The sequence below is a fragment of the Caretta caretta genome, chromosome 11 (assembly GCF_965140235.1).
Source record: "Caretta caretta isolate rCarCar2 chromosome 11, rCarCar1.hap1, whole genome shotgun sequence".
NCBI classification, from domain to species: Eukaryota; Metazoa; Chordata; order Testudines; family Cheloniidae; genus Caretta; species Caretta caretta.
The window spans coordinates 63,410,066-63,422,513 of record NC_134216.1 but is presented as its reverse complement, the minus strand read 5'-3'; the positions used below and the strand labels follow the sequence as shown (position 1 = coordinate 63,422,513).

The 12,448-nt window shown below is 43.2% G+C and overlaps 1 protein-coding gene across 2 annotated transcripts; it reads right to left on the bottom strand.

The window, feature by feature from the left end:
- Positions 1-418: 418 nt before the first annotated feature.
- Positions 419-12,227, bottom strand: CPO (carboxypeptidase O). Of its 2 annotated transcripts, XM_075118112.1 has the most exons (5): positions 11,272-12,227; positions 9,148-9,261; positions 7,861-7,962; positions 6,904-7,008; positions 419-1,758 (listed from the first exon to the last, which is right to left on the bottom strand). In XM_075118112.1, the coding sequence occupies exons 2-5, from the start codon at positions 9,154-9,156 to the stop codon at positions 1,702-1,704; spliced, it is 273 nt and encodes a 90-aa protein (XP_074974213.1). In that variant the 5' UTR covers positions 9,157-9,261; positions 11,272-12,227; the 3' UTR covers positions 419-1,701. The 2 variants fall into 2 exon arrangements, with proteins under 2 accessions (XP_074974213.1, XP_048726296.1); XM_048870339.1 differs by lacking the exon at positions 11,272-12,227 and having other exon boundaries at positions 9,148-9,421.
- Positions 12,228-12,448: the final 221 nt, after the last annotated feature.

The window sequence follows — 12,448 nt, the reverse complement described above, 5'->3', positions numbered from 1 at the left end:
GAAGCATCGTTGTTGTGGCACCTATGCTCAAAACCAAGACCACCTAAGCACACATGAATACTAAAGAGTGTCCTTAGCACATTACTAAACCTAGGTCTCCAGAAATGAGAGACTAGTGCAAAAACTCACTGACTCCAAACCTAATGCAAATCCCAGATCCAAACGTTCAGGGGTCCTATTAGAACTTTGTAACCAAGCTGGGTTTTGTAGCAATTCTAGAGTCTCCATTTTGGATGTGATCTCAATTTCTTTCACTCTCTGTCACTGTTCCCTCCCCAGCTTTGTGGCAATGAAAATAAATTGGCTTTGGCCTGTCATATCCATAGAAGGAAATCATGGGCACAGCATGTCTTGTAGAAGCAATATGCTCCATTTTATTTTTTATTTATGTTATAATTGGACTCCCCATCTGGTCAAGAAAAGCACTAAGCTCTGAAGAAGCCAAAAGAAAGCAAAGGGGAGGAGACGAGACAGTGTTCTTGAGTTGTGCTACTGTCTACAAGCACCAGGAGAACCCAAAATGGACTCAGAGCAGTTTAGTCTCCAGGTCCATTCAGCCCTTTGCCCTTCTGTCTGGAATTCCAAGAGTATATCACACAAGCAGTTTAGGGGAGGGAGAATTTGAACTAGATGGGGCTGAGACACAAAGAGCCAGATCCTCAGCTAGTGTTAATCCACACAGTTCCACTGAAATCAACGCAGCTATGCTGATTTACAACAGCTGAAGCGCTGGCTCAAAGTCTGGATACAATCTGGATCCAAAGCCTGATGTGTTCAGATCCAGGGTGTGAGGTCCAACCTTAGGTATTCACTTATGATGGAACCTCTGGGTTACGCAAATGAATAAGAGGTGAGTGGAGTTGAGGGCCCAAGTGGTGTAACGGAAAATAGCTGCTGACAATCTGAATAGCTCTGGAAAATGGACAGAGATGTTTTTCACAAACTCTCAAGAAACTAATTTTCCATCTTCTCCTGCTGCCCTCAGGAAGCGGGCAGAACATTGTATTATTAACCATTTCATATTATGCTGCCCCTGAGACAGCTTAACTTTTCTGAACAAGGGCCATATTGGGAACTTGCTGGCAACCTTTGGGCTGCACTAATTTATATAGCATGGAGCAGAAAACGAGAGGGTGCTTGGATGAAAATGGAGTATCACATGATTGGGCCCGTAGTTTGTTCAATCTACTTATGTATTAAAAATGGGTGTTATCAAGTACGTTGTCGAACTCCATCAGTCAAATTTTGGCCACCCTGTTATAACCCAATGATCATAATTACAAATAAATGACTTCAGTGAGTCTACATATGTGAATAAGGCAAGCAGGATTTGCCTGCAGAATGTGTCAGAAAGCAAGTGGCTGAGTGTAAAAATGATCCTGAGGACCACAATAAAGAATAACACCTTCTATTTTTTAATTAAGCCGGTACACTCTGATTCACTTACACGGGTGTAAAGCAAAAGTAACCCCACCAATTTCAGTGGCATTACGCAAGGCTTACCCCAGCGTAAATGAGATCAAAATGTATCCCCACACCACTAAGCACTCAAAGAGAATCAAAGAAAAAGCAACAAAGGAATACAAGACAAAGCCATGCAGAGGATTCAGGGAGCAGGCGGAGGAGGGGAGTTAGAGGAGAGATGTTAAGGTCGGAGAGTTTGTTTTCATTTACAATTTCCATTTGTAAACGGTGGTTGACTTAGTAGCTCCTGCATAATACAGTCCTCGATGTAGCTCTCCAATGTATATAAGGATTCTGTTAAAGGCACAGAAAACAAAGGAAAAAAATCAGTAATGGCAGGTGGAGATGAAATATAAACCCTCACATAACGCTGTTACAGATCAGTTTTCTGCAGCCCTAGCTGACTCTTGCCATGAGGAGCCCTAAATGCGTTGTGAACACTTGTGCAAAGTGTCTGATTTGGGGTTCAACACGGGATTCTTCCCCACAGCCTTCAGTGGTCTCATTACACTGCACAGTGTGCGAGGCATCACTGGAACAACAGAAGGACCAGCATTGCGCTGACAGGAATGCAACAGAAGGGATACATTATCATAGCCAGGCACTGGCTCCGAAGCTTTGCTTGTGCCTTACCCTCCTCCCCCCCTTGCATATTGGAAATGCTGTGGTTGAATTCCATGGCCCATGCCTTTCGCTGGGTTCTTCTTCCTGTGCAGGTGGTTATTAGTTTTAATCTCAGTGAAGATAATGAAGCACCCTGAATGGATGCTGGTAAACCTGCTAATTAAACTATGGACAACACAGCCATTTTTAAAAAGAAAAGGAGTACTTGTGGCATCTTAGAGACTAACAAATTTCTTTGAGCATAAGCTTTCGTGAGCTACAGCTCACTTCATCGGATGCATTCAGCAGAAAATACAGTGGGGAGATTTATAGCTCACGAAAGCTTATGCTCAAATAAATTTGTTAGTCTCTAAGGTGCCACAAGTCCTCCTTTTCTTTTAGCAGATACAGACTAACATGGCTGCTACTCTGAAACAACCATTTTTATTTGTCTTTTGAAGTGAATTGCTGGTTAACACACATCTGACTATTACATTTGCAAAGATGCCAAACGTTGGCAGCTTAAATTTTCCTTTTAGTTTTCAGGACCTCATAATGACTTTGAATCTGATAAGAAGCGTTTACGGGGAACATCAAAATATCTATGAAATCTTGGGTTCATTTTAGAATATGCCTCTATAATAACTGGCAGACGCCAGCTCATTTAGGCATCTCTTCCTATGGTGCAGCGCCATCTGCTGGCAGTGGCAATTGCATTGGATGCATTTCGAACGGTGCTAAATCTTGCATACTAAAGGTTATGGATTGCTTATGATCAGACCTCAATAGTATAAGCCCAGATCATGATGATGGGCCACATGGGGGCTTCTCCTGACTCTTAATGTTCTGAAGACACAATTTACAAACAAAATGTAAAGACTTACAAGTCACACCTTAAAACAAATGTAAGTTTGGGGAGCGGCGTTCCTATGGGGAGAAGAGTTAATTAGTGCCACCTTCTGCTGCTGAGCCTGGTGACAGACGCGTCTCACTGTAAATTAATGCCTGACATTGGAAGGGCTGTTCTCTAGGGAACCCGCAGGAGTCAGTCTTACTTACACCATTTGGTGATGGACTTCAGGAACCAAACACAGGAGTGAGGACTGATTGGCTGGTAATGAAGACAAACTTACAATAAAATTACATTGATGTGCTCTGGAAAAATGGCAACAAAGTCTGATTTTAAAATGCTTATAAATGTGGTGTGGAGGAAAGGCTCTGGGATCTCTCTGATCGGCCTTGTGATTAAGAGAGAGGAATGGTTTTGTGGTTAAGGACAGAGAAGGACTAGGACTCAAGACATCTGAGTTCTATTCTTGGTTCTGCCACAGATTTCCTGTGTGACCTTGGAGAAGTCACTTAGCTTCTCTGGGCCTCAGTTCCCCACCTGTAAGGTGGGGCTAACACTATTCCCATTCTCCTGTCCTTTGTCTGTTTCCATTGTAAACTCTTTAGGCAGAAACTAAAGGGGAAACTGAGGCACAGAGAGGCTAAGTGACTTGCCCAAGGTCGATGAGAAAGCCTGTGGCAGAAGATGGACTCGAACCAGCTCTCCCAAGTCCAAGGTTAGTGCCATAAATGCTGGACTGTTTTATAAACATACATTTTAACTAAGTATATAGGGCCTGATTTTAAAACACTGAGGGTATGTCTGCACTGTAATTAAAAACCCGTGGCTGGCCGGTGCCAGCTGGCTCAGGCTAAAGGGCTGTTTGATGGCAGTGTGGGTGTTCTGGCTCAGGCTGCAGCCTGAGCTCTGGGACCCTCCCACCTTGCAAGGTCCTAGAACCCAGGCTCTGGCCTGAGCCTGAACCTCTGTCATGAGACACTAGGCATTTGTGGAAATCATGCAGACAAATGCATTTGCACATAAAACTGGAGGCACATTTTTTGCATGTGGCACTGGATTTTGATGTTTTGAAAAACAGTAACATCCTGGCGACCCCTCAGTAATCAGATCCCTAATAATCAATTGCTAATTAGTTATGATGAAAGATCAGGATTAGTTCAGCCAAAAAAGACTTGTAGTCACCACACAGCAATGTATAAGACTGTGAGATGAGAAGAGAATGCAGACCTAGCCACCCCCTCCTTGCACCCTGAGCTACCCCCTCCCTGCACACAGCCTCTAGCTTCCCCCTCCCCGCACCCTGAGCTATCCCCCTGCCCGCACACAGCCCCTAGCTACCCCCGGCCGGTACCCTAAGCTGTTTTCAAACTTTTTGAGCTAAGCCCCCGCCTTGAGTTATAATTTTTGTTTGTGCTGCCCCGCCCCAACCCAGACAGGCTGGACGGCCTGCTGAGGTGAGTCAGGAGGTGGAGGTGGCGCTCCCTCCCTGGACCTTGCCATGTGGAGATGGCCCCTGCCCCCCGCAAAATAGAAGTCAAACCATGCCTATGCCCAAGGCCCCTGTCCCTGCACCCTGTTGGGCCCTGGAGTTTTTATATCATGTTGAGGGGGGGCCTCAGAGAGAAGAAGGTTGAGAACCCCTGCGATAGCAGGTACGCCTTTAGTTCAGATCCCTGCATGCCTAGTAACACTTGCATTCAATGCAACTACTGTGTGTGGTACATTTCTAGATGTCGATCATGCCAGGTCATAGGACTTCTTCCCAGGCACTCCCCTACATTAGTGCAGGGGTCCCAGCTTAAAAGACAGCCTCAGATTTAGGGGGTACTTCAGTGTCCAAGTATGATTATAATGGAATCCAGGTTGTGGGTCAGATTCAAAAAACTCAGCTGATTTTTTTATTGTTCTCAGCCAATCTCCTCGTTACACTTCAGTTCTGTGCCTCCCACCCCCAGGTAGTGCTCTTGTCCAGTTTAGCAGCTGAGTTCAAACTCACACTATGCACTGCCTGTGTGCACTTCTCCACTGACTAACCAGGGTGAGGGAGTACAAGAACTGGAACTCTCCAAATCCTGATGTTGCCTGATCTGGTGACATTCGATTTGTTAGGCACCAGGCTTAATGCAGACTCAACTCAACGGGGAGACAGACGGGTATGACAGGGAGGCAGCTGGGTCTACAGGGCCTCATTAGGGTCCCAACAGTATCTCCATGCTGATGTAATGGGGAGAGGGGGAAATGGCTGTGATGCAGATGCCAGTGATTGGTCTGTCTGTTTCTCCTGCTAGTGTTACTGAAGCATGAGTTGGGATACAAAGAAGTGAGGGGTGAAGATTCCAACATAGTGTGTTCTTTTCCCCGTGCACTTAAGCTCATGACTAAGGAAAAAACACCGTAGAAGAATTGAACATTTCTGGTGGAGGGCAGGACACCTACCCAGCGTACAGACATTAACCTTTGTTTTCTGAAAAAATGCCTTGTGTCTGGAAGCCCATCCTAACCCAGAAGAGAAGATCCTGGTATCTTCGACAGCATCCCCTGACAACTGTCCGATCAGCGCATAGCTTCAGCCTTAAAGAGAATATTGACTGAACTTCCAGGGAGTCACTGGGGCTGATCAGCAACAAATGCCTTTACACTGCGAAGGTGCTTGATGCTGAAGTCTGCCTAAGAAGCTGGGTCGGAGTTCTAATCAACAGCCTCCTGGGTAGCCGAAAAGCCGATAGATGGGTGGGATGTTGCAGGAGGCCACACTGAGCTCTTAGGACATTTTTGTCAGTGGAAAATTGCGGGTGACAAATAAAAGCCACCCTGTACGGTTTGGCAGTAGATTCTCTTGAAAACTTTGAGATGTTAATTTAAGACCTGCTGAGGCCCCAGTAAAGATTACTTGGAAAAAATGCAGCATTAGAAGGAGCTTCCAGAACTCAAAGTAGTATTAAAGGTCGTGGTACAATGTGACACTGTCCAAGGTACTCCTTCAAAGAAGTGAAGGACTCTTAAAAGAACTGCAGTCCGGAGCACTGAAGACCAGCAGCCTTGGCCTCTGAATAGTTTTGGTGCTAGAAAGATGAGGATTTTTTCCCTCAGAAAAACTACCTTCCCTTCCTAGCAAAGGAAGCTGCAAAATTCACATTTGGGTACCATTATTGTGCCAGAAATGAACATAAATACAGTGCACATCTATCTTTATAATCCCGTTACTGGGTTTTCATAACTTATGGTTTTCCAGGAATAGATATAACCATCGATACTGAGAACTGGCAGGATATATATGTCCAAGTTCTGCAGGAAGCTTTTTATCTTTGGGTCAGTTTTGTAATTTTGTAAAATCTGAGAAGAAAAAATGCAAAAGAACAGCACCAGATCATCTGGTACAAAACAATCACTGGACATGACTTCATTTAGAATGAGCATAGACTGGTTGGTCATCCTAGAATACTTCCTTTGGAAGAGACTGTACCTGCCCACCAAGTGTATCGAGATATCTACCGCACCTTCAAAGGCATTTCAAAAGTGATAATATATCAGATTACATTTATAATGCAGTCTACATTGGTACTATGCACCTTACAACAATGCAAGATAAATTCTGCAGGGAGAGACACAGTAGGAGAGATAGATCCTATACATATGGAACACCACCGTACAGAACCCTCTAGTTCTTTACCCTTGGGATCAGAAATGGAAAATTGTTCCAGATTTCATGGTGGCTTTGTGATGCACCAAGACCATGATTCAAAATGCACTGACTTCAAGGGCAGGCTTCTCACTGACTTCAGTGGGCTTTGTAACAGGTCCAAGTTCATTTGTTACATCCCAAGCCCTGGTTTGAACTTGGGTCTCCAGAAGTGATCGTGTAATGCACTTCAAGGTATAATCTGTCTCTGAAGAAATAGTTTAACAATTTCTTATAAGTAGAGGAAGAGAACTGAGGAATCCAAAGCTATCTGCAAATTGTATACTGAAATGGGAAAAGGACTCACTTCTTTCACAAACCACTGGCAAAAGGCAGAAGAGATCCATTCTCTGGCATGAATCCCACAGTCCATCCAAATAATCTTCTTGGCCTTATTTGATGGTTGACTTATCTGGGGAGTGTAAAAGTGATCAGTAGGAAATATTAAAATAAAAGAGCCTAGCATATTATAATATGTGAAATATGATCCTTGATATACTGCTTAGCCATGTGAGATGCTTACTATTACAGACTTCATTATGACCAGCTTTCCTCCCTAATAATCCAATCTCTGCATCATCCCAGGCCAAGAATCTTAAAGTGTGCATTGAACAAAGAGTACCAATAAAGCAGCTTCTAATTCTTATATGGTTGCCTTCACTTATATGAGTCATTCCCTGGGCTGATCTAATTTTGAGGTTCTCTTCTTTGGAAGGGAACAAGCAGAAAGAAAGATAAACCAATTTTTCTCAGCAGTGAAGACAGATCTTATAAGAATTGTCATGAAATAGTCAAGATAGAAAGGTCACAGATTATAGAGAATAGTGAAAAACAAAAACCCTTCAACACACACAACTATAGCAAACATAGTTACACCAGGTTGACTATGGTATATTATTAGGCCTGTCCATTATTTGCAGTTAACTCCAGTGATTAACTCAAAACAAATTAAGTTGATTAAAAAAAGTAATCCTGATTAATCACAGTTTTAATCACACTGTTAAAAATAATAGAATGCCAAATGAGATTTATTAAATATTATTTTTCAAAACAGGATTTTAACCAAATCTGGTGTCTTCACAATAGAAAAGTGGTATCAAAGACTGATGGCAATTGTCGATACAAAAGACAGCACATTTCTGTAGAGTTATGTCTAGGAGCTAAAACCTCTCCTGTTATTTCAACCTTATGTCACCTTGACATTTTCCCTCATCATTTTATGGAGATGCTCTTTATTTATCTAAACAACACTTTCCCCACTCACCTTCAGATAATACATTGGCTGGTTCCCATATGTCACTCCTAGATAATGCTGTGCCACGAGCTCACTGTTGCTCTCCTTTATCTGGTACATCCAGTGATAAATCTGAAATAGTCGTGGGGAATTGTTGCTCTAAACAGGGAGTCCCCCTCTTTCCCCCACCCACCCACTTCCAAATAGCAAATGTTTTATGTTTCTTAGATACACAGTACATGCCTCTGAGCATATTTCAGGCTGTGATATTACTTAGCACTGTTCAAGACCAAATAATGGGGCAAGACATTTCACTTACATCAAATTAAATACAAAGTAATACATTGCAAAGGTGGGCACCAGAAAACATTGCCTAGGACTCCTTCGGGAGCCCATTCAATGCTCCAACCCCATCAGGAGCCTTTCTATTGACTTCACTAGGAATTGGATGATGCAGTCAAATCCTAAAACTATCATTGGGCTGGATCCATCAGCCGGATGATTACTAGTTTTTCCACATTTCAGGTCAATAGCAATATACAAATGCTTACAGTAAACACACATCATATGCCTAGAAGAAAAAATACCACAAAGCTCTCTCTTTGAGCATGTCCTCTAAATCGACTGCGGAAGATATAAATGAGAACAACAGTCCAGATGTCTTGGCTCTCCACTCTCACCACATTCAAGCCTCTTCTAAAGGCTCACTTCTTCCATAGAAGGGAACCCAACCAAAAAAAAAAAATTCAAGTTATTCATTCCTCTGGCCTTCCCAGGGTGTCCCATCTTCTCCGTTTCTATCTGTTATGTTATAAGCTTACCGGGATGGTCATCATTTCATGTCTTGGTCAGTGCTTAGCACAATGTCAATGCTTATATAAATAACAATGAAGAGGCATAATAAATGGATATTCAACTACTCAAAATATGGATTAAAAGCAGCAAACAATGGGTTGAAGCCTATAGATGTTACCTGGAAGGGAAGAGATCATGTTCAACACGGGGAAAAAAATAGTCCACAGAAGGACTGTAGCTAAATGCATGAATCCTTCACACAGAGCATTTACATTATAGAGATTAAGAAATAAAGGGTGAAATTCTGGCTTGACTGACGTCAAGGACAAAACTCCCATTAAATTCAACGGGCCAGGATTTCATGCAAAGGACTTGAAGAAAGCCAGATCCTGCAATGAGCTCCAAGCAGGCAGACCACTAAGCCACACTGACTTCAGGGGAGCTCTCTGCAAACACAGGAGCGTTCGCATAGAACTCACTGCAGGAGTAACACCTAAATGACAGACTTGGTTTCCTTCTTACCTCTTCCATTGGATGATATACAGTTTAGGAATACCCTCTGGAACCCTCCAGTGACTGCTGCCCTCCCTTGGTGTGCTACTGTCCAGCTGTTTTTATACGTCACGTATTAGGACCCTGAAGAAAAAACAAGAGAAAGATTAAAGTTCCCTAAACAACAACTGAAGAATGACTTTAGCAATATCCTTAAATCAAAAACATGGCCTTTACACCATGGTCTACCTCAAACCTCTTGCTCATCAGGCCACTAGATACAGCAATAATAATAATTGTAATAGAACAGGCCAACATGTTTTGAATATTGAGATTTTTAAATTTTTAATTAAAAATTCACGTTTTGAGCACTCCCCCATCTTGAAGCCCCCCACCCCACCCACCAAAAAATAGCCCTGAAAATGTTCAGGTTTTTTCTCACCAGCTGTAAGCACTGGTTAAAATTTTTCCATGATCAAAAAAATCATGTTAAAGATTTGTCATTTGAGGGGGAGGGGGGGAAACAGTAAAAATTTTCAAAAAACTTCACACTTTAAAAATATATTTTTGGAAGATTTCCCAATGGTGCTTTTTTATAGGTTTGCAAAAACTGTGTTTGTCCTGGAAAATAGATGCTCCAGCAGGTTGGCCACAAATTAATTCTGAATCTGCTTCATCATGGGCCTGCTTCAGTGACTGCTGAAGTCAATGAAAGACTTCCATTGGCTCCACTGGGCATTGGCTCAGGCCCTGAGCTTTTAGTAGAATTCTTTGAAAGACAACACAGCCATGTGCAACACTGTTCTAAATCTGTGCTTGAAGTACATGCTCAGAATAAGACAACTGTGAAAGCAGTGCAAGTTCACATGCTAATGTCATGCTTTGAGAGCACTAATAGGCTACTCTGCTGTCTCAAGCACTGACCGGCATTTCTGGAAGGCTGCCCTTTTAACTTTTGAGAGTGCTCTCAGCTGAATTTCAATATGAGCTTTCTCACCTCTGTGTCTCAAGGTAAAATGTAAGCAGTGCAAACTCACATGAACGGACACCAACAAAAAGGAGCTCATCACAGCTCCTGTGAACTGAAATCTCTGAGTTTAATGCAGCTTGAATATTTGATGACCCTAATATAATATGCCATTTATGTCTCCATCATTACATGGCTCAAGTTGTCATATTGCCTTCCTTGTATGCCACCCACCTTCTTAGAGGGGCTTCTCCTCAAAGTCTGTATACAGAAATTAACTATCATTCTGTTTTTCACCTCTAAAGAACAGAGAATCAAATTTTCAGTCTGCCTTTCCACTTGGCCTCCCTTTTGTGCACCCCACACAACAGAGGCACAAATCATTATGAGTGCAAACAGAGTCCAGTTTTAGAAAATCTGAACCACAATAATATTTCAGTTAGACTGTAAACACCGATCCCAGATGCTAGATAGTTATATACTGGCAACCCTATCCCATATCTCTCCACTTGTTGTTGACAAGGCATCAACATTAATTACTACTAAAGAGAATTCATTAGGGAGGAGATCAGATATCAGCTTTAACTGTGAATGGTCTTGCTTGTCATAGCTTCAGAATGGACTTTAATCCTCTTTCAAGGTATCTTTTATTAGTGAATGTCACTACAGCTGGGCTGTATTCAGTATGTCTATTAGTCATTTGCCATCCTAGCACTGGATGGCTGCAGAACTGTAATTTTCATATGAAACATTATAGCTGGTGGGTTGGGTTTTTAAATATTTTATGTGATGTGTGACAATTTGGGGACTATATCTTTGCCCAATTATGAATACCATTTTGTTTTATGAAGACTAGTTGTACAGGTAACAGTCATTGTGACTAGGGGTATGTCTATACAGCAATTAGACAACTGCACCTGGCCTGTGCCAGTGGACATGGGCTCACGGGGCTTGGGCTGTGAGGCAGTTTAATTGCAGTGTAGACTTCAAGGCTTGGGGCTGAAGCCCAGGCTCTAGGACCATGGGAGGGCTGCAGCTGGCACAGGCCACCTATGGGTTTTTAATTGCAGTATAGATATACTTTAGATCATCCATTTGGTGGCAGGAACCTGGCACATAGTGAGGAGCCATGTCTGGAAAGATATGACCAGGCAATCAAGGCAGCATCAGCATTGAATGGCTCTCACCTACTTGAACAATGGAGTTTTTCCCAGAAGGGCCTTTGCTTTTGAATGTATCATCTCTTCATAGATATCTGTTTGGGGAGAAGGAGCGTGGCGGGATTCCTGCTCAGCCTGATCACATCACTGAGGGATCTGCAGTTTCTTCCACTGACCACCTGGCCCATAGCCAAAGGGAGCCAGTCCATCACACAAAACAAAAGGCATAGCTGGAGAAGTGGAGGCAGGAGGGACATTGTCTCCCTTCAAGGACAATAACCAACCCCAAGGACTGTCAGGAGTGGAGAGGTCCCTGATGGGGGAAGATTGCATTCAGGGGTTTATGGTTTTGCATAGATCTGTAACTCTCCTGTGCTATCTAAGAGTAAAGTGTGTGCATTTAAGAAGTTCCCTTGCAAGACCATGTTCCTTACTTTACCTACCACACTGTTGCCGGGGATGTAAACTAGAAATTAGAGTGCTCACAGGAGTGAAGCTCTGGAGGAGTGTGCACAGGCCATTGGGGAGGCTTAGGAGGTCAGATCACTGGATTCAGGGCCTAGGTCATCTGGACCACAGACTCCCTCATTCCAAGGAAAGGAGGGCAGACAGGGAATTTGCAACCCAGGAGTGTGAAGATGCAGAGGAAGAGACAGTATCTGGACTTTGCCTAGACCCAGCTGGCCTGGACACACACAGGATCCAAAGGCTGGATCCAATTAACACAGTCTGGTGACCACCCTGTGGATCCACCCTGTGGATTGGGGGAAATTTGCCATTTCCATGATAGGGAGGATGGTCATTGAAGCCAATGGAGTCATTCAGTATGCAAGGGGATCCCTATCAGACAATTAGTGGACATAGTCATAAGATATCAAATGCTGATTTAAGCAGCCTTTCAGCTCCTGTAAACTGGAGGCTGGAGCCCTGACATGCAGTTCTTCTCCAGCCTGGATGTCTTCAGGCAGCAGTGGCTTCCACAAATCCAGCTGGAGAGAAAGAATGGGAACACAAATAACATTTCTGTTTCCATTGCTAAAAAATCTAATTAAGATATGCTAGCTATGGATGAATAAGAGGAAGCAATCATTCCTAATGCTCTCTGCCCACGCCTCCCCAGTCATCAGCTCTTTACCCAGTTGCTCCCAGGGCATACATCTGGGACATCCATGCGTGGTCTGTGAAACAACTGGCCACAATTGGA